This window comes from Bos javanicus, chromosome 25, assembly GCF_032452875.1.
Source record: "Bos javanicus breed banteng chromosome 25, ARS-OSU_banteng_1.0, whole genome shotgun sequence".
In the NCBI taxonomy this organism is placed as follows: domain Eukaryota; kingdom Metazoa; phylum Chordata; class Mammalia; order Artiodactyla; family Bovidae; genus Bos; species Bos javanicus.
Genome location: NC_083892.1, coordinates 26057120 through 26078815, shown reverse-complemented (window position 1 = coordinate 26078815; position 21696 = coordinate 26057120). Strand labels below are relative to the sequence as shown.

At 49.7% G+C, this 21696-nt stretch overlaps 3 protein-coding genes across 14 annotated transcripts in view; 2 read left to right on the top strand and 1 right to left on the bottom strand.

Annotated features, from left to right (window-relative positions):
* The first annotated feature begins 91 nt into the window (after window positions 1-91).
* On the top strand, window positions 92-3178 carry SLX1A (SLX1 homolog A, structure-specific endonuclease subunit). The gene is made up of 6 exons (XM_061401565.1): window positions 92-258; window positions 772-823; window positions 985-1323; window positions 2580-2707; window positions 2884-2971; window positions 3053-3178. Exons 1-6 carry the CDS (start codon window positions 92-94, stop codon window positions 3080-3082), a joined length of 804 nt encoding a protein of 267 aa, XP_061257549.1. The 3' UTR covers window positions 3083-3178.
* An 841-nt stretch (window positions 3179-4019) lies between these two features.
* Window positions 4020-7855, top strand: LOC133238443 (sulfotransferase 1A1). 9 transcript variants are annotated; one of them, XM_061401559.1, is made up of 8 exons: window positions 4020-4108; window positions 5415-5599; window positions 5707-5832; window positions 5921-6018; window positions 6534-6660; window positions 6777-6871; window positions 7368-7548; window positions 7674-7855. In XM_061401559.1, the coding sequence occupies exons 2-8, from the start codon at window positions 5452-5454 to the stop codon at window positions 7784-7786; spliced, it is 888 nt and encodes a 295-aa protein (XP_061257543.1). In that variant the 5' UTR covers window positions 4020-4108; window positions 5415-5451; the 3' UTR covers window positions 7787-7855. The 9 variants fall into 9 exon arrangements, with proteins under 9 accessions (XP_061257543.1, XP_061257548.1, XP_061257544.1 ...); XM_061401560.1 differs by having other exon boundaries at window positions 4022-4108; window positions 5419-5599; XM_061401556.1 differs by lacking the exon at window positions 4020-4108 and adding an exon at window positions 4466-4555 and having other exon boundaries at window positions 5419-5599.
* A 153-nt stretch (window positions 7856-8008) lies between these two features.
* Window positions 8009-21696, bottom strand: part of SGF29 (SAGA complex associated factor 29) — a 30307-nt gene continuing 16619 nt past the window's right edge. For all 4 annotated transcript variants that reach the window (XM_061401553.1, XM_061401551.1, XM_061401550.1 and 1 more), the window contains 6 exons: window positions 10824-10888; window positions 9708-9837; window positions 9486-9632; window positions 9224-9259; window positions 8964-9126; window positions 8009-8211 (listed from right to left, as the gene is read on the bottom strand). In XM_061401553.1, coding sequence (XP_061257537.1) covers window positions 8095-8211; window positions 8964-9126; window positions 9224-9259; window positions 9486-9632; window positions 9708-9837; window positions 10824-10888 — 658 coding nt within the window. In that variant the 3' untranslated portion in view covers window positions 8009-8094. The remainder of the gene's footprint in view (window positions 8212-8963; window positions 9127-9223; window positions 9260-9485; window positions 9633-9707; window positions 9838-10823; window positions 10889-21696) is intronic.

The window sequence follows — 21696 nt, the reverse complement described above, 5'->3', positions numbered from 1 at the left end:
CAAGCGCTTTTTCTGAAACAAGCATCTTGTGGCCCTGGCGGGCCAGCCCTCCCCGGCTCACAGGCCACAACAATCGACCCCCAAATTGGCGATGGGCCCCGGATGCTTCTTCGGCGTCTACCTGCTCTACTGTCTGAACCCTCGGCACCGGGGCCGCGTCTACGTGGGGTTCACCGTCAACCCTGCGCGTCGAGTGCAGCAGCACAACGGGGGCCGCAAAAAAGGCGGGGCCTGGCGGACCAGTGGGCGCGGGCCGTGGTAAGAGAAGGCGGGTCACTGTCTGGAGGAGGACTTCAAGGAGAAGGCGGGGGCCGGTGAGGGAGAGGCCGGCTGAAAGGGGCGGAGCCAGGCCTGTGGCAGTGGGCGGGGCCCGCGAGGGGGCAGGGCCGGGGGCGGGAGTAACGGGGGCGGGCCTATCGCCGCGGAGGAGGAGCCCTGTTTGGGCCTGGGTCTCAGAAGACGGGATTGGGTGGGAAGGGGACTGATCTAGGTTTGGTCAGTGACAGGGAGTTTGGTGAACAAGACTGGGTTAGAATAGAGAAAGCCTGGAAGGGAGAGGAACTGAAGAGGGCTGTTAAGCACCTGTGACTAGAGGTGGGGCCTGAGGTTAGCAGGTGCGAGGGGCTGGCTATATCTTCACGAAGGGAGCAGGGCCTCGTGAGATAGGGGTGAAGCCGATGTGACTCCACTCTCCGGTAGGCCAGGGGATTCGGTTTGACACGGAGTGGGGCAGGGGGCTCACGGGTCGCGCGCCCTCCTTCTCTTCCCTAGGGAGATGGTGCTCATCGTACACGGCTTCCCTTCTGCAGTGGCCGCCCTTAGGGTAAAAAGGAGTTGGGGGCAGCGGGAGGATCAGGGCTAGGGCTCAGGGCCCTCCCCGGGCAGCCCCCTTCCCCGGGGCGACTCCCTTCCCCAGGCGACCCCTTTCCCCCCGCGGACCCCTTCCTCAGCTGGTCCTGAAGCTCTGTACCCCCTCGCCTGCAGTTCGAGTGGGCCTGGCAACACCCACAGGCCTCGCGCCGCTTGACGCACGTGGGTCGGCGCCTGCGGGGAGAGGCCACCTTCGCATTCCACCTGCGCGTCCTGGCGCACATGCTGCGCGCGCCGCCCTGGGTGCGCCTTCCGCTCACCCTGCGCTGGCTGCGCGCTGACTTCCGCCAGGACCTCTGCCCGCCGCCGCCACCTCACATGCCACTGGCCTTCGGGCCGCCGCCACCCCGGGCCCCACCCCCGAGAAGCCAAGCAGGTCCTTCCGACGACATGGGATTCGAGCCGCAGCAAGACGTCGACGTCCGCTGCACCCTGTGCGCACGTGCGCTCCAGGTAAGATGGGTCAGAGCAGTTTAGGGTTCAGAGGACTTAGGATCAAGGGACAGGGCAGTCCACTGACACCTTTTGGCCACTCTACCCCCATCTCTATCCTTTTTTTTTTTTTGCTTTTGTCTGCGCTCGGTCTTCTTTTCTGTCAATGGGCTTTCTCTAGTTGCTCAGAGCGGGGGTTACTCTCTACTTGCCGCCCGGGCTTCTCATTGGCATGGCTTCTCTTGTGGAGCACAAGCTCGGGCTCCCCAGGCATGTGGGATTTTCCAGACGAACGATCGAACCTGTGTCCCCTGCCCTAGCAGGCGGGTTCTTAACTACTGGACCACCAGGGAAGTCCTGCTCCCATCTCTACAATGGGAATAGTGCTTGCGGCTATTCCTCAATGCCAAGGCCTCCTCAGGGCCTTTGACCTTTCCCTTGGACTGGAAGATTCTTCCCTAGACCCTCCATCTTAAGAAAATGCCACCTCTCCTCCGGTCAGCTTTTCCTTGGCTCTCCATCTAAAATTGCCTCTCTTTCTTGTACATCTCCCTGGCTTCCTTTAAAGCCTGTTATTGTCTGACATATTGTATATTTTATTTACCTTATTATCAGTCTTTCCCACCCCCACCCCTATATTAAACTCCACAGGGGCATTTAGTTCCTTTTCACTACTGTAGAACAGGGTCTGGTGCAGAGCAAGTGGCCAATAAATATTTAATAAATTAACTGAGATGATGTGTCTGGCTTCTACTGAGCTCTCAGTAAGTGTAAGTTGAGTTCTTGCCATTCAAGGATTAAGTGACCTATCTGAGATCTCTCAACCTGTAAGGAGCTCTAGGTCTGGCTGCCCTAGCCATGCTGTTACATAATCACTGCTAGCACTCAGAGAAAACTGGCCAGCTTAGTCCCTGTGGACCAGTATTTTAGCCTCTCGGTGCCTCAGTTTCCTTATCTATGTGCTGTGTTTAGTTGCTCAGCGTGTCCAACTCTTTGCAACCCTATGGACTGTAGCCCGCCAGGCTCCTCCATCCATGGGGATTCTCCAGGCGAGCCTACTGGAGTGGGCTGCCATGTCCTCCTCCAGGGGATCTTCCCAACCCAGGGATCAAACCCAGGTCTCCTGCATTGCAGGTGGATTCTTTTCCATAAATGCAAATAACAGTAGCACATGCCTTATAAGGTTTTTTATGTAAAGCCCTTGGAACAGTGTGTGGTCCGTTGTTAGCTACATGATTACTCCCCGTTCTCTCTTACCTGCCTGCCACCTCTTGCAGGATGAAGAGAGCCCCCTATGTTGCCCGCACCCTGGCTGCTCCCTAAGGGCCCATGTGATCTGCCTGGCAGAGGAGTTCCTGCAGGAGGAACCAGGGCAGCTCCTGCCTCTAGAGGGCGCATGCCCTGGGTGAGTCCCACATCCCTGCTCCAGGCTGGTTTAACTCCAGGAAGGTGGGAAGGGGGTGCCCAGTTGCCCAAGTCCAGGCCTGGGGGTAGCCAAGGCCTTCTCTTGGCACCCAGGTCCTGGCCTGGAGGAGGCTTGTGATCCTGACTCTGTTTCCTATCAACCATACCCCCTGGTAGCTGTAAGAACTCACTGCTGTGGGGAGACCTGATCTGGCTGTGCCGGATGGGCACTGAGGAGGACGAGGAGGACTCAGAATTAGAAGAGGTGAGAAGTGGCTTGGACCCCAGCCTCTCTACCCCACCCTGTCTCCTGGGCTGCCTTTCACCAACCCTCTTGTCTCCACAGGAGCACTGGACTGACATGCTCAAGACCTGATTCCCAGCATTCTCAACCTCCACCCACTCCTTTTCTTTGCCACCCTTTGTGGCTCTGGCCAGTTTTTACTTGAATACAATAAAAAGTCTGAGTTCAGGGTACCTGCTGGTGTTTTCCGGGGGTGGGGAGCATGGGTAGGAAGCAGAGACCCTGCTGGTAACTGGGGCCTGAAGAGGACAGGGGAGCGGGGAGGGGCTGCTGGCCGCAGCATGGCCCAACCTCTGAAGTCACACTGTCCTTTGAGGGGTTAGGAGACTCACACCCTGGATGCAGAGCCCACTCAGCTCCAGTGCCCAGCTTGACTCTGGTGGTGCTGGTGGTTTAGTCGCTAAGTTGTGTCTGACTCTTGCAACCCCATGGACTGTAGACCGCCAGGCTCCTCTGTCCATCAGTTTTCCCAGGCAAGAATACTGGAGTGGGTTGCCATTTCCTTCTCCAGGGGATCTTTCCGACCCAGGGATTGAACCTGGTTCTCCTGCATTGCAGGTGGGTTCTTTACTGTCTGAGCCAACAGGGAAGACTCTGGACTTTAATCCAAAGAGTAAGAACAAAGGCCGAGGAGGAGAGGAGGGTGCTCTCCCCCAACAAGGTCCTGTGCCTCTCGAAGCCCCAACTTCTTGTCTCTGTCTGCGGAGCCTCGTTCAAACCCAGAGAAAGAAAAGCACCTTCTGGGGGCCGTTGTTTTACCAACCATAAATGAGGCTCCACGCTGTCCTTGGAGCTCCCTCCATGGGAGTCATGGAGCAGGGACATGTGGAGCAGGGGCACGTGGAGAAGTCAAATAACTCCCAGGGTTGACGCAAGCATTCTGGCTCTTTCCTATCCTATGCTGCCTCAAAAAGAGCCTGCCTTGCGTGGCTCCACCCCAAACCCCGTCACCCTGCCCACGTACATCCCTCTGGACTCTGGACTTGCCCTGTGGTCAGAGCCAGAAGTTCCCGGAATGTTCAGGCTGCTGGGGGCCTGCGGGCTGCCTTCCACCTGAACTCTTGGCATCTTCAAACCTGGCCTGGAGCTGGCAGAACCGTGAGTGCCCCGTTTCACCTCTTCTCCCCTGCCCTTTCTAGATAAGGCACATTAGAAAAAGCTGTCTCTTGGCCCTCTCAACAGAGGAGGAGTCTAGAGGGCAGGTTAGGAGCCAGGATTCCAGCTCAAAACACCAAAAAAAACCCCCGAAAAACTATTGCACCATTGTGTCTAGTTTCAGCCTTTTGTTTTCTACACAGTAACGCACATCTTGGGTTTTCAGGCCGGGCTAAGCTGGGTTCCAGCTGAGGAGGGTCCTCCCACCCCAGAAGTAACCCTCTCCTTCCTGGAGGACAGCCAAGTCCCAGTGCTGGCGCCAGGCCCCTCCCACTTGGGAACTACAAAGCTTGCAGCTCAGAGAGCGGTCCTGCACTCACCACACCGTGCCTGTTCTAAGCCCCACGCAGACACAGGCAGGGTCACAAGGCCAAGATCCAGAGAGATCAGGTGAGAGCGAGGCTGGGGGGCAGCAGGGCTGGATCCCGCTCACCTCTCGCTGCTGCTGGCTCTGGCTCCTGTCCTGTCACTTGATCTCTCCACTCCCACTTCTCACGATCTGCCCTTTCCCCTGCTGCTGCTGCTAAGTCGCTTCGGTCGTGTCTGACTCTGTGCGACCCCATAGACGGCAGCCCACCAGGCTCCCCCGTCCCTGGGATTCTCCAGGCAAGAACACTGGAATGAGTACCCTTTCCCCTAGAAGTGCTCAACTCAGTCTCCAGGCTGGCTTGAATCTCTCTCCTCCTTGCACTTCCTATTCTCCGCTGAGTCATCAGTTTTGCTCACTCATCTGCAAAACTCTGACACAGTTGCTCAATTGGCTGTGTTTTTCTCCAACTGGGAGGGGCTGGTTGGGCAAGCTGGATCTCAGGCCCAACTGGCCTTTGGGAGTTTTCCATATGTGAGGGCCCAGGGGAGCTCAAGGGGGAAACGAGAGGGAGGAGCCCATCAGGATTAGGCCTATCTCAGAAGGGAGAAGACAAAGCAGCTGGCCAGAAGTTCAGACAGGCAGGCCCTAGAGGTTTTCTCAAGTGCACATTGAAATCCCCTGGAGAGCTTCCAAAAAACTGCTATCAGGGTCCCATCTCCAGAGAGTGATTTAATTGATTTAAAAGCTCTGCAGGCAAATGAAAATGCACCCTGAGTTGTGATCCACTGCAGGAACACAGGATCTGGCTTTGAATCCCTGCCCCACCACACTGTGAGCTAGCTCTGTGAGCACAGGCAAGTGGCTCAGGCTCCTTCAGCCTTGGGTTCTTTACTTCAAAGCAAGAATTCAACAGCTGGCACCATTGACATATTGTTCAAGGAAGGAGGCCACACCCCGGCGCCCCTGAGAAGATAGCATGGAACTGATCCAGGATACCTCCCGCCCTCCAGCAAAGTATGTGAAGGGCATCCCTCTCATCAAGTACTTTGCAGAGGCCCTGGGGCCACTGGAGAGCTTTGAAGCCTGGCCTGATGACTTGCTCATCAGCACCTACCCCAAGTCGGGTAAGTGATGGGGATACCCAGGCCTCCATTGGGCTGCAGTCCCCACCTTGGGCTGGGAGGGGCGTGGCCTCAGCCCTGCTCATCCCCCATCCGTTCCCACCCGCCAGGCACCACCTGGGTGAGCGAGATCCTGGACCTGATCTACCAGGAGGGTGACCTGGAGAAGTGTCAGAGAGCCCCTGTCTTCTTGCGGGTGCCCTTCCTTGAGTTCAGCGCCCCTGGGGTTCCCACAGGTGTGTGGCAGGGTGCTGGGGGCAAGCAGAATGGAGGGAGGTTTGACTGGGGCTCCAGCTCACGGATCTTGCCCTACCTACGGCTTAGGTGTTGAGCTTCTGAAAGATACACCAGCCCCACGGCTCCTCAAGACACACTTGCCCCTGGCCCTGCTTCCGAAGACCCTGCTGGATCAGAAAGTCAAGGTGAATGGCAGAGGGAGCCAGAGGAGGCTTCTAGGGCCATCCCAGCTTTGGCCCTGCCTTCTGGGAAGGTCTCACTTCCTCCAGCCTGGTCTCATCTTAAGAAGGATGGGGTGAGGGGCATCTGCCTGATGCTCTAGTGGGGTCAGGTATCTGGTGAAAATGAGACTCCTCTGTGCAGTCTGGGTGCTCACAGGCCTGTGGAGGAGGGGCTGGTGGGAACCCGGCATGCCTTGTCCCAAATCCAGACAGAGTGGTGTTGAGGGGATTAGATTAGTATAAAATAACAGTTTCAGGAACCCAGAGTTCAGCCCAGAGTTTAGCATCAGAGCAGGGTTCAGGTCCCAGCTGGATCTTGCCTGCACCCCAGGGCTGCAGGCGAGTCAGCCTCTACCTGCTTCTCCTTTGGCCAAACTGAGAGAACCTCCCTGGCAAGGAGGCCATAAAGGGGGGACACCTAGTGCCTGGCGTGCCATGTGGTGACGACGCTGGGGTTGGGGGATCACTTGCCCCTCCAGGTGATCTACATCGCCCGCAACGCCAAGGATGTGGCCGTCTCCTATTACCACTTCTATCGCATGGCCAAGGTGCACCCTGACCCTGGCACCTGGGACAGCTTCCTGGAGAAGTTCATGGCCGGGGAAGGTGAGGCTGACTCTGGAGGGTTGGGGGGGGGGGGTGTGTGTGTGTGTGTGGAGTCAAGGAGCACCAGCTAAAATTTATGCCAACCTCTGTGTCCCGACCATCTGCCCTGTCTCCAGTGTGCTACGGGTCCTGGTACCAGCACGTGCAGGAGTGGTGGGAGCTGAGTCACACCCACCCTGTTCTCTACCTCTTCTACGAGGACATAAAGGAGGTGAGACCACCAGCTCCCATTTCCCTCCGTGTCACACTTAGGAAGGCAGGAACCTCACAGAGCCTGCTGAGGCCCACTCAGCACCCTCCCCTATGGCAGCCCACAGACCAGCCCTCCTGGATCCCCTGCCCAGGACTGAAGAGTAGGAGTGCCCCCTCTGCGGCAGCGCCCTGTGCAGCCCTTTATGTCCTAACGCCTGAGTCAGCAACACGTGCAGACATTCATCTGCTCTGTACTGCCAGTGCTTCTCCTGGGACCACCATTATGAAAGGGGACTGTCCCTCCTCTCAGCCAAAAGGAACCAGACCTCTGTGATCAAGGATCACAGGGTAGAAGGCAGTCACACCTGCCCCTGGAAAAGAGGACCACAGTCAAGGAACAGGGCCTGAGGTCTCTAGGCAGAAATGGCCAGATCCCCTCAGGGTTAGAAAGGCGCCTCCCTTTTCTGCTCAGCAAGTAATCCAAACCTCCCTGAAGAGCCTCTCCACTGCTCCAGGACCCCAAAAGGGAGATTCAGAAGATCCTGGAGTTTATAGGGCGCTCCCTGCCTGAGGAGACTGTGGATCACATTGTCCAGCGCACATCTTTCAAAGAGATGAAGAAGAACCCCATGACCAACTACAGCACCATACCCACTGCAGTCATGGACCACAGCATCTCTGCCTTCATGAGGAAAGGTGAGAGCCGCCCCAGGGGGCGGGTGTGGGCATTTGGGAAGTGGGGGAGCCTCAAATGGAGCTGCCCTTCGGCCACTCGGGGCCACCTCTGCAGCCGGGACCTCCTTCCTGCCATCTCTCCCCAGGCATCACTGGTGATTGGAAATCCACCTTCACTGTGGCCCAGAATGAGCTCTTTGAAGCCCACTATGCTAAGAAGATGGCGGGCTGCAAGCTCCGCTTCCGCTGGGAGCTGTGAGTGGTCCTCTGGAGGCATGTGAAACAAGCCCAGCCATGGCTTCAGAAATAAAATCTGATGTGTGTTAAACAGAGAGCCTCTGTTGGGAGCAAAGAACAAACCTGAGCTAGAAGGGTAGATGCCCACTGGGACCCAATGAGGCCATCTCCCCTGGTGGCCTCTAGCTCGCCCTAGTGGGGAGGGAGAGAAGGGTCTGGAAGAGCAAAACCCAGGAGACATGGACAAGGAGGAAGAATATTTATTTGATCACAAAATCTTGTGCGTCCCCCTTTGAGGGTGTCAGCTGATTGCGAGTCTACTAGGCCACTTCACTTTTTCTTGGGCTCCTTACAAGCCACCACGTACCGCTGGGCTACATTGAGGGGAGGGGAGTAACCGTCTGCATAGGAGGTGTCTTCAAACAGGACGGAATAGTCATCCTGGGGCTGCAGCAGAGGCAGACAGGAGGGACTGGTCAGAGAGCTCCAGGCGAGCCCCCCGCCCCACAGCACCACCACTAAGCTAGTGACAGGAACCTCTGGCTCGTGGCCCCCAGACACGCCTGTCCTCACAGTCACTCAGGAAGTGGAGATGTGTGAACGCAGTCCCTGTTACTACAGAACTCTTTCCTCAGCAACAAAAGGCCAAGGGTAAGGGATGAAGAGCAAGGAGACCACCACCTACACGGGTGGGCCGTAACTGGAGGGTGTGGACCAGGGAGCCTGGGTTAAAGGGATCGAGGACAACCCAGAGGGCAACAGCAAGGATCCCGGAGGAAGAGGCAAGAATAGCCTTTCAACTGTCATCAGGTGACCAGGGCATCAGCAGTGTGGTTAAGAGCATGAGGGAAAGCGGTTCAGCCAAAGAAAAGGCAGTGGGGCTGGAGTTAAGGGCTCCAAGACAGGCCCTGGGCATGGAGCTTCTTATCTCAATGCAAAAGCAAGGTTAGACTAGTGTACGCATCATGTCCATTCAGCTCAGGGCTCGCTAAGGCTCTGAAACTCAGGAAGAGGAGGGTGGGCCAGTGTTGCCCCAGAGGGCAGGGCTGGAGGGAAGACTAAGAAGAAGACAGAGAGCAACTTACAGGGCCCTCTGAGCTCAGAGAGGCTGTGAGATGAGGACAAGAGGGGAAGGAGGTAGGAAGGTGACTCCTGGCCACCTGGCCCAGGGACGGCCTCTCCTGTGGGGGCTGCCTTACCCGTTGTGGGGGCGTGTGGATCAGGGCGCGGTAGAAGCAGGTGGTCTGGGGATACAGGGCCAGCACAAGCTGCTCCTTCTGGAATAAAGCTTCGGGGTCCGTCTCCGGGTTGGCCTTCCACTGCGGTAGTGGGATGATCCGGCGGCGGCTCAGGGTGTGTCTCCTGGAGGTGGGGCTGAGGTCAGGTGGGGGCCCCATCCCCGCAGGTTGGCTGCCCCCCCAGCTTCCACGGCCCCCCCACCCCCCACCAGCACACTCACTCTTTGCCTTCTTCATCAATGTCGTCTACCTCATACCTGTGGGTGGACGAAAGGAAAGGGCTGGATGCAGAAAGGGTCAGGGACACAGTCCAAGTCGGGGAGTCGTGAGGAAGGGAGAGGAGGGCAGGGAGGGGAAGCAGTCCCCTGGTCCCCACAGGCACCCAGGGGTGTAGCTTTTCTCCCAGCCTGCAGATGGGTAAGAGTGTAGCCCATGTGGCTGTGGTGACGGGAGAACAGCCCATGGGGCTGGGGGACCACTCACTTGTTGGTGGCGTGGCTATAACTGACCACCTCGGCCAGGATCCACTGCTCATCCCCATCCACGGCCTTCACCCGGGCAGCCACCTTGTCTCCAGGTTTGGCCACGTAGTCCCCAGAAGCTGGAATGGCCCCACAGAGGGGCGGGGGCCTGAGAACAGAATTAAAATGTTCAGTCCCAGCCCCCGCCTTGCCAGCCCCTACCCTACCCAGGGCCCGCCCTCACTTGTCACCAGGCTTCCCGATCCACAGGGGCAGGGTCATGGCTGACTGCTGCAGCAGGGTCATGAGCACCCCCCTGCGCATGGTCTTCCGAGGAGGCTCCGAGTCATTGTACAGGCCTGCGATCTTGGCCGCTGTTGGAAAGAGAGACGTGAGCCCTCAGGATATCAGAGATAGGGCGTCCACCCCAGCCCTCCCACATTGGGCCTTCAGAGCTCAGCCTGCAGCACCCTGGCCTGAGTGAGCACCAAGGGCCCGTGTGCCATCCTGCCCCTTCCTCAAGATGCCCTCAGTGAGACCACTCAGACTGACAGATGGAGAGCCGCCAGGAGGGTGGATACCCTAAGGGGAAGGAACAGGAAAGGGCAGAAGCTGGGGTTGGGGGGCAGTGGTCACGTTCTAGTTCTTGATCTGGGTGAACATTTTGTTCAGTCAGTGAAAAGTTTCAGCAAGCTGTGTGTTCACATCTGTGTTCTTTCCTATTAACATATGTTGTAGTTCAACAACAAAAAATTTTTAAAAACGAATGTGGACAGACCCCTGATCTCCTTGGGCATGGTTCAACACACCCAGCCACATTATACAAACCCAGCTGGCGGTGTGACAGCATTTTTGATGGATGAGCAGGTGTGTTTGTGGGTTCACTGGGGCAAGAGAGTCGGGAAGGCCCCAGGAGCCTGAGGGATCTGGAAGCCAGCGCCTCGTGTAGGTAAACTCCATGTGGAAGGCTGGTTTTAAGACCCCCAGGGTGCAGCTCTCAAAACACAGCCAGGTTCTCTTCAGAGCAAGAAATGGGAGGGGGGAGAATTCCCTGGCAGTCCAATGGTTAGAACTCTGCGCTTTCATGGCTGAGGGTGTGGACTTAAAAAGAAAGAAATGGGAGGTGGCAGTAGTAAAGGGGGTGGGGGTAAGTGCCCCAGACAGTAGACAGAGCAGGGCAATCAGCGTGGTCTGCAGGGAGCACTGGGGACCATCCCCATTCCCTTCCCAGCCCCAGGCTGCTGCTGCTCCGTCAGAAGCCCTCGGACAATCCCACTGGACTGAAGTCACAGGCGCCCCCACAGGGAGCCCGACTGTCGCTCTCAGGAACCATCACTCCACCGGGCGGTCTCTAACTCACCAATCCGCCTCTCTTCCAACAGAGACTTAATTTCTGCAATCTTATCCAGGGCTTTCCGAAGGATGCTGAGGTTGGGGGAGAAGGGAGAGAAGAGGTCTGCGTGAAGCACAAAGCATAGACTTCCTTTTCTCGTTACGGCAGGCTGGCCAGCTCAGACCAAGCCTGCTGCCGGAAACCATGGACCCTAAATGTGTACTCTTTATTCTTAAAAGCACAAAAGAGCGGATGAGATGGGAGGAAGTAGTGGGACAAACAACCTAAGAGGGTTGGTAAGCGAAGCGGAGGGCTCCCTTTGCCTGAGGGCACCGGACAAATGCTGCAGAAGGGCTGTGGGGTGCTGGCAGCCTCTAACAATTGAGATTTCAGAGGACAGAAGTTAGAATTCGCAGTCTGCCCTAGTTGCACACATAAGAGGAGACACTCTGGAGGACTATGGGGAGTTGTCTCGGCCCACAGCAGGGCTGGGGGTGGCGGGAACTTGTCCCCACCCCCTGGAAACCCCTGGAGTTAAATTATGGGGGCTCCAGAGTGGCCAGGACCCAAGAAACCTAGCAGAAGTGCACACAAATCCTTGCTGGAAAAAGGCTTCTTCATCCCAGAGTGTGGGGGACCTCCCCCAAAGGGTAGTTCAACAGCAGTAAGCAGCACTGAATCCACTTCAGGTCATTTATTCTCCGGCCCACTCCTCTAGCAAACCTTTAGTAAAAACCCACGTGTTAAGGCAGGCCTTGGTTCAGCATGAGACCCGTGAGAACACAGCATAGTAGGGTCACAGAAGGTATCCCAGAGGGTGTGACTCTTGTGGATTTGTCAGGCAGAGGCCAGAAGGCTGGGCAAGGGGCAGCCTTGGCAGAGGGAACTAGGCAAACAGAGTAGCGAGGGATGAACATCCTGCCGTAGGCTCAGAGCATTGAAGCTCAGCGTGGCTGGCATCCGACACAGGGACCACTCGGCCAGACCTACCATGGGCTTGTGAGTGAGCACTGGGACACAGGGCAACCAGGCAGAGGAGTAAAATCCAGGAGGCCAAAGGGAACTTTGAAAGTCTGATCACTGCTTCTGGGCCTATTGGGAGGACATCCTTTTATGTAGTTATGTCCTAAATTATATTCTATGAGGTACTGATGGCATGGTTCTCAGCCTTAGCTGGACAGCAGAATGCTCAGGGAGCTTTTTACAAAGAATCCTAGTTGTTTTAAGAATCCTCAGCAGATGCCAAAACTAGTGGGCGGGGGGTGTTGATATGAAATGGGCTATGTACATAGTCTCAAAGTATCTAAGATACCTGTCAATTACACAATGGAAAATAGCCCTAACTTGAGAAATACGGAAGAGCCCACCTGTACCAGTGAGAGTTTTGCCTTCTAATATGAAGACGGAGGACATCACTTCCAGAAGCATAAAACCTGAATCTAATTGTGAGGAAACAGCAGACAAACCCAACTGAGGGAGATTCTAAATTGGCTTATCATTTTCAGAATGTAAAAGTCATGAGAAGCAGAGATAGCCTGGGAACCGTTCCACATTGAGAGAGACTAAAGAGACAGGAAAACTAACCTACACTAGGAAAATATTCTGTTCTTTTGCCATCAAGGTCATCTAAATAAGACCTGTAGCTCAGTTAATAGTTTTATATCAGCATATTATCGTAATTTTGAGAAATGTGCTACGGTTGTTTAATAAGAATGTCCTTTTGTAAAGCACATGATGACTATAATGTGTTTAGAGGTCAAGAGGCATCAGGCATGGTGTCTGCAACATAAAAGGTTCAGAAAAAAAAATTTTTGACTATACAGAGAACAATAAAAGCAAATGTGATAAAAATATATTTACATAAGTCTGATCATATAAAAAGTTAATACCAATACATGAGTTCCACCCTAGTTAAATCAGAACCTCTGGGCGTAGCCAGCCTTGAGAATAGTGTGTGAATGTACTCCACTGGCATACTTCCTTAATACTGAGTTAAAGAAACTGTTGCAGAACTTGGCATAGCCTTTACCACTGTAACTTGCATTGTGAATCTCCAAGGAAAGGAATGTAACATTGCTGCAGTCCATGGGGTCTGCAAAGAGTCTGATACAACTTAGCTACTGAACCACAACAAAGTTACTGAAGTTCCACTGGGGAGGTCTGAGGAAACAATGTTTTAAGATCATTTACTATTTCAAGAGCAGTTTTCTGGAACTGAAATTTCTGCCTCTCCCAACCAGAAAGGTCAATCAGAATGAGCACCCAGCAAAGCATGGGTCTGTCCCTTCTAGCAGGCAGCCTGCCAGCCTGTCAGCACCCTTCAGGGAAGGGCCACCCCAAGAGGCTTGCTTCCCCTGGGATAGTGGAGGAAAGACCTCTTGCTGGCTGATCCTTTGAAGAGTCCTCAGCCAAGAACCCTGAGCCCTAACTTCCCTCCCCAACCATTAATAAGGGCCTAACCAGTGTGGGCTCTTTGAAGTAATCCAGTACTGCTGCATACCAGTTCACAGTAATTATCTGATTAGACTGAACTTTTAAAAAGAAAATGAGTTAAAATTCCTTGTGGGCTTTCTTCTCTCTTGCTGAGGTAGTTGGAATTATGCTTGCAGAGGCAGACAGAAAGCAGCTAATAAGCCAAGGGGTGCTGCACAGATGGAACTGCCCGGGAGCTGCCCACCCTCTGGCCATCTACAGAAGAAGGAATCTAGCAGCAGCGCTGGCTTCACAGTCTCCCTCAGCCCCAGGCCCAGCGGGAGGATAAACACAATAGACTCTAGACTCTCAGGCACACGGCTTCTCTGCCCTCCTGTAACTGGTCTGTCTCTGTGCGTGACCCTATCAGGCCTGAGAAGGGACAATACCTTCCCGCCAGCTTCCCAGAGGACACATTCTGTGATGGATCAAGACTGTCAGGAAGCATTTAACAGGAGGCTTCCTGTGTGCCGTCATGAATCCTCTGGATCTGTCATGAATCCTCTGTTCCTTATTAAGGAATTAAGAGTGGCAAACCGCTCCCAGGGCTGAGGAATGCATGCATTTCCTTCATTAGTTTTTTCCATACGGTGAGAAGTAACTATTTACGACCCTCTTCCTTTTTATGAACCGTATGGTAAAAGTGATTATTTACAACCCTCTCTCTTTGATATGGATTGCCTTATGTTTCCTTGATAATTTGTAAGTCTGCACTTTTGATCTTTATCTTTGCTGAACAAAGCTACCTTATAAGACAGTATATATACCCACACTATGTTGAATAAAACAGCCTTGTTCCATCAGAGCTTGGGTCCCCGTGTCTTTCTTTCTGTTTCTCTTTCTCTCTCTCAGGCTAATTCTTTGGAGCGCAGAAGCCCACTGAGCTCACTTTCTTGCCCGGGCTTGCAAGACCCTTGCGAGAGGGTGCCCTGTGCCTACGTGAAGCAGTGCAAGCCCTGTGTCAAGGGCTTTATTGGGTTTCTGTGCAAACCAAGGAATATCAGCCTCTCTCTCTCTTTTACTTTCCTATCGTCGACTCCAGACCACCAGGTTCCAGTCCATTCAGATCAGATCGGATCAGTCGCTCAGTCGTGGCCAGTCCATTAAAGGACCTCAACAAGTGGCACCCAGAACAGGGACCTGGTACACATGGCAGATTCGGATGGAGTGACTCAAGGACCTATTGAGGTGGGTAAGTACTAAGACATGGGCCAAATGGCTGGAAAGCCCCATCACTTTTCTACTTTACTTCACCACTTAAAGTTCAGGGACTTTCAGTTTCACGCCAGCGAACAGAGGCTTGCCTTTAGACAGCGGTTGCATGTAACCCTTGGTTCCCTGATGAAGGTAGTTTTGATTTAAAAATTTGGCACCAGGTCAAAGAGCTGTTCAATGAGCCGCCAGACAGGGAAAAAATATTCCGATAGATTTCTGGCCCCTATGGGCTCTCATCAAAGCTGTGATTCTGCCATTTCGAGGTAATTCTAGCCCTCCTGATATTCAGCAACAGGCAGAACACTTATTACATGAATATGAATTAGATGATGAAACCTTACAAAAGGCCCAATTAGAACATAAAATATTTCAGAGCTTTCCTACAAGCCCTGCCCTGGTTGCTCCAAGTACTCCTCCCCTGCCAATGGGCACAAATCCCAAAGTCTCTCCCTTGCTAGAACCTAATGATTCTGGCAATAACTCCCCTAAGACACCTTTTGACATTAAAACCAACAACACCTTTCTGAATAACAATAATAAGTTTTTTACCACATACTCTTAATTGTAAGAATTTGCTACCTACTCACTCTCCTTCATGACAGAGGCTCTCTGAATTGCTGGCTTTGCAATCACAAGTCTCTGAAGCTGAAGGTTTCTCCGCCTTTCCAGTTTTAGAAATCCTGACACTCAAGGGCATATAATATCTCAATATGAGGGTATTAACTTTTATCACATGCAACAAATTTAAAAAGCTATAACTATGTACAGCCCACATTCACCTTTTACTAAAGCACGTCTAAATTCTGTAGTATCCTCTATTGGAAATTTTATTCCCCATGATTGGTGAACTTTAATAAAAGCTCTCCTTAAACCAGGAGAATATCTTCAATGGATAATGTGGTTTCATGATATAGCCAGAGATCATGCTAACAGAAACGCTTGAGCTGGCACTCACCAAATTCAAATTACTTTTGAGATGCTAACAGGACATTTAGGACAGGACAATTTGATGCTACAGAAGCTCAAATACAGTGCCCTCCTTTGTTACATGAACAATTAAAAACAGTGGTCCCTGAAACTTGGGATCAAATCACTCCTAAAGGGGAGCCTACAAGGTAGCTACACTAAAATACTGCAAGGACCTAATGAAACATATGCTGATTTTTTAGCTAGATTAGAAACTGCTATTTCCAGTACTGTAATTGGAGAAGAAGCCAAAAGGCAACTAGAGAAATTACTTGCTTATGAAAATGCAAATCAGGAATGTCAAAAGGCTATAGCTCCAATTCGTGAGACAGAGACTATTATTGGTTATTTGAAGGCTTGTCACAATCTAGGATCAGAAACTCAAAAGATGCAAATGCTAGCTGAAACAATGGTTGCTGCCTTAAGAAAAGGAAATGAAGGATGCTTTACATGTGGAGATAAGAACCATTTAAAAAGGGACTGCCCTAAGAAAGCTACTAAAAAACCTCCAAAAATCTGCCCCCACAAACGTTCGGTCTTTTACTTGGCCGATCTAGTTTGACTTCTAAAGTAATTACTGTTCACCCTGGAGTCACTGATTCAGATTATAAAGGAGAAATTCAAATTATGACGTCATCTCAGATTTTACGGCAATTCAAAAAGGGGGATAAAATTTCTCAATTACTTCTTTTACCTTACATTTCTATTAACTCCTATAATGGTGTACAGATGGGCGGATTTGGCAGTACAGATCAAAAACAGTCCTTTTGGACATCATTAGTATCTGAATTTGACTGACCGACTATAAATATCAAAATTAATGGTAAAAGATTTTCTGGTCTCCTCGACACTGGATCTGATATTACTATTATTTCCAAACATTTATGGCCCAAATCCTGGCCTGTACAAAAATTTCTTGCCAAATTGCAGAGATTTCTCAAACCAAAGTACAAGAGGTTTATCAGAGCACTCAAATCTATCCATGTGAGGGACCAGAACACCAACCTGCAACATTAAGACCTTCTGTGATAGATGCACCCCTTAATCTAATAGGAAGGGACTTACTTATGCAATGGCAAACTCAGATATACATTCCACATTTTTCCTAGGGGCCACTGCTCATTTAAGAAACAATACAATTATTAAAATAACTTGGAAGAATGACGAGCCTATTTGGACAGAGCAGTGGCCCCTCACGATAGAGAAATTACAGGTGGCTAAGGAACTTATAGATACACAACTAGAATTAAAGCATATTGAGGAATCTTGTTCTCCTTGGGACTCTCCTATATTTGTTATAAAAAAGAAATCTAACAAATGGCATCTCCTAACAGACCTTAGAAAAGTTAATGCATCTATGAAACCTATGGGTGCATTACAACCAGGAATCCCATCACCTACCACTATTCCTCAAAACTGGCACATAATTATTATTGATTTTCAAGACTGCTTTTTTAATATACCTTTACACCCTTTAGACCGAGAGAGATTCATTCTCTCTCCTTTATCCTAATCATATCAGACCTCATAAACGGTACCAATGGGCTGTACTGCCACAAGGGATGATGAATTCTCCCACCGTGTGTCAGTACTACGTAGCCAAAGCCCTTGAGCCTGTGAGAAAACAATTTCCTAACTTTCTTGTTATTCACCATATGGATGATATATTGTTTTCAGCTCCATCTATCTTAGAAACTCAACACATGTTTGATATAGCTCAACTATGCTTAAAAAATTCTGGATTAATCACTGCCCCTGAAAAAATTCAAACCTCTACACCTTACCATTGCTTGGGGTTTGTTGTTAATGGACAACATATTATTCCCCAACTCACTCAGATCCGTACTGATAAATTATCAACCTTAAATGATTTTCAAAAGCTCTTGCTGCTGCTAAGTCGCTTCAGTCGTGTCTGAAGGGTCCATAGACGGCCTCCCACCAGGCTCCCCGTCCCTGGGATGGGATTTTCCAGGCAAGAACACTGGAGTGGGTCGCCATTTCCTTCTCCAATACATAAAAATAAAAAGTGAAAGTGAAGTTGCTCAGTCGTGTCCGACTCTTCGTGACCCCATGGACTGCAGCCCACCAGGCTCCCCGTCCCCGGGATGGGATTCTCCAGGCAAGAACACTGGAGTGGGTCGCCATTTCCTTCTCCAATACATAAAAATAAAAAGTGAAAGTGAAGTTGCTCAGTCGTGTCCGACTCTTCGTGACCCCATGGACTGCAGCCCACCAGACTCCTCCACCCATGGTATTTTCCAGGCAAGAGTACTGGAGTTGGGTGCTATTGCCTTCTCCGAGACCTTCTTTAGGCATTGCTAATTATCAACTCAATAACCTATTTAATACTTTAAAAGGCGCTCCTGATTTAAATAGCCCTCGTTCACTTTCTCAAGAGGCACGAGAGGAACTCTATTTAGTGCAAAATAAGTTACAAAAACAATTTCTTACTCGCATCAAACTAGATTTACCTCTAGAATTGTTTATACTCCCCTCTCTTCATTCTCCCACAGGACTTCTTGCCCAATAAGAACACCCACTAGAATAGATCTATACCCGTTTTAGGGGAATAAAGTCACTTATACCCTACCTTGATTTAATTGCTCTAATCACTATCAATGGAAGAAATAGGACTAAAACTCTAATTGGCTCTGATCCTTATAAAATTGTAATACCTATCAATAAATCTCAATTTGAGAACGCATTACAAACTTCTACTGATTTCCAAATAGCTTTTCTGGAATATTTTGGAGAAATTTCATTTCATTATCCTTCTGGTAAGCTGTGGAATTTCTTCAAAAATACTGCATTTATTATTTCTCATATTATCAGCTCACAGCCTATACCACAAGCTGAGATTTTTTTATATAGATGGGACTAAAAACGCTAAAGCTTCATTCTGGTCTCTTAAGGAATATAAAGTCTTTTATACTAAATTTCATTCTTCTCAACAAAATCAATTATATGCTCTTATTCAAGTTACTTGCCTACATCCTTACCCCCTTAATATAGTCTCTGACTCTATATTCAGTTTTTGTATTAAAAAATATAGAAACCTCTACCATAAACTCCAATCAACCTATTATTCAACAACTCTTTTTCGAACTACTATCTTCCAATATAAATGGAACACAATTCTTCCATTTATATTACACATATTCAAGCACATTCTTGCCTTCCTGGCCCCATGACTCATGGTAATGAAGAGGCTGATAAACTGGTTTCCTTTGCTACTCTGGAGGAACAGCATGTTCTGTTGCATAACAATGCTGGCTCCCTACACCAGCTATGGACAATCCCATACCGCCAGGCTAAAGAAATTATTAGTAATTGCTCTACTTACAGATTCCACATCTTCGACCCATTGCACAAGGTGTTAATCCTCACGGTTTGCAACCTAATGAACTATGGCAAATGGATGAACTCATTGCCCTGAACTTTCTCCATTTTCTTTCTTCTATGTCTGTATCAACACTAATTCTTCTTTTATTTGGGCCACACCTCTTTGCGGTGAGGCTACACATGTTATAACTCACTTATTAGCTTCTTTTGCTGTAATGGGAACTCCTAGTTCTATAAAAACAGACAATGACCCTGCCTGTATTTCTAGACACTTTAAACAATTTTTACAATCTTTTTCTATTAAATATATTACAGGTATTCCATATAATCCACAGGCACAAGGCATAGTCAAATGAGCACATCACACACGAAAGTTGCAAATTAAAAAATTTTTAAAGGGGGAATACACAGGAACACTACTGTCCTCCTTATCAAAAGCAGACTTTACTAGATTCCAACATAAGATATTTTCAAAACCTATAACTATTGTTAATACAGCTTTATTTGTTTTAAATTTTTTAAACTTACCACAGGGAGATATCTTAACAAGAGCAGAAAAGCATTTTGAGGAACTGAAGGACACTTCACTTCCCCTGCCCATTTGGAACCACGACAGGTTAACGAAACAATGGAAATCTGGGAAACTAATACAGGGAAAGGGGTTTGCTTGTATTTCCCCAGATGGATCCAACGAACTCACATGGCTTCCTCTTCGGAAGATTTGACCCAAGGGGGCCCCTGGCCTTCAAAATAGAGACAAAACAACAAAAACCCCAGGAGGAAGAAATTCCAATATGGGCCATGGCGGCTCTAAAGATCTCCAGGAAGCACCACCCTCGGCGGCATCAACCTTATGATCTCCCCACTTGGGGACAAATAAAAACGCGTACTAATCGAGCTGAAAATTTGATCTTTCAACAGGGAATGCTTCGGAGTCCTGGAGTCCTGAATACATTTTCCTCGCAATGCTCAGTCTGCTTGCCTGTGCCTCCCCTGTTCAAGCTCTAACTAATCATACTTCCTGGGCTTACATACCCAACCCCCCTCTAATACAGGTGGTCAAATGGACAGAGAGAGGACCAATCGTTTCAACTAATGACTCTATACATACGCCTTCTCCCTGGAGCATTAAAGGGTCCTCACACACTGAAGAAGAAGGAAAACTAATTAATATTTCTCTAGGTTATGAAGTCCTTCCTTTTTGCATGGGCCCAGCAGAATTATGCATAAACGTTAGCCGACAGACTTGTGCTTTCGGCCTGCCTCCCAAAAAGGATTTTCGGATGTTGCTTGGATTATTTACTGCCCTTTCTTTGTGAACCATGTTTATACTACTGAGACTTTGGGGAAAGAGTTAGGGAAAGAACAAAGAACATTATGCGAAAGGTTTACTTATAAGAACTTTACATATACTCTTGTTCGTTGGGACAAATGTCAACCCAAATCAGGAAAATTAATGTTTGTGGCTAATCATACGATTGTGGATTGGGGACCCCATGGTATGTGGCTATCTAACTGCTCAGATGATGTTAATAGCACTGCGGGTGACTATGCTACTCAAGTGGCATGGAAGGTTAATGACACTATGATAGAGCATTACCATGACAAAGGACTTCTTGGGTGGCTTGACAGTGGATTAGCCCCACCTCGTCCTAGGATGTCCTGGATAAACAGAGTGGGCTGAACAATGGGACATTTGGAAACCTGCTGCGAGCACCAAAGAACCTGGGACTTGGACCCGGCATTTCACAGGGACCAGTCGTAGTCATAGTAACTATTTCTTTCACTATCATCAATCATATTTTATACAGGCCTGTGTCCCCACTTCCTTTTGTTATAGCCATAGGAAATTTACAATAAGACTTTACGTTCTGTAACTTGTATTAATTGCAAACTATATACCTGTCTTAACTCCTCTATTTCTTTAAGAAATTATTCCCTTTTGATTCTTCGATCTTGACATAATTTGTGGTTACCAATAAATCTCCAATGACCCTGGGAAGAAGGTCCCATGGCTGGACTTGCTTCCAGATTACTTACTAAACTGCTCCAACGATCTAAACGATTCGTTGGATGGCTGATTCTTGGCATTTTGGGGTTAGTAGCTATTTGCACCACTGCTGCTGTTGCCAGTGCTGCTTTACATACCTCGATTCAAACATATAATTTTATCCAAAATTGGACTGAAGATGCTCAGTCCTGAAGAGGCTGCTCAGGTAGGTGAGGATATTCAAGAGGAAATACAGGAACTAAAAACAGCCATCAAATGGGTCAGAGATCAATTAATAGATTTGCAAAAACAAGTGATACTAAAATGTGATTGGAATTCTACTCAGTTTTGTGTTACTCCTGTTCATTTCAATCATAGCGCCTACAACTGGAAACAAATCAAATTTCATTTACAAAACATACATGATAATGCCTCTCTGAACGTACAATTACTGCAAAAGGAAACCTTTGAAACCTTTTCTAAATGTCTGCCCTCTTCCACTAATTTGGAAACTAGCTGAACAACTAGCTGATCAATTATCTGGGCTAGACCCACGAGGATGGTTTCAAAGTTATCACCCACAGCATCGGGTCTGGAACTGTAACTTTGGTGATTGTCTTGGTAATTATATTTGTTGTTTATCATTGCCTTTCTATAAGGTTGGTGAATACTAAACAAACTCAATTGCTCAGGACCTTTTTTACAAATATAATAAAATAGGGGGAATTGTCAGGAAGCATTTAACAGGAGGCTTCCTGTGTGCTGTTTTGGATCTGTCATGAATCCTCTGTTCCTTATTAATTCCTGAACACTTTCACTTTTCATTTTCATTCATTGGAGAAGGAAATGGCAACCCACTCCAGTGTTCTTGCCTGGAGAATCCCAGGGACGGGGAGCCTGGTGGGCTGCCGTCTA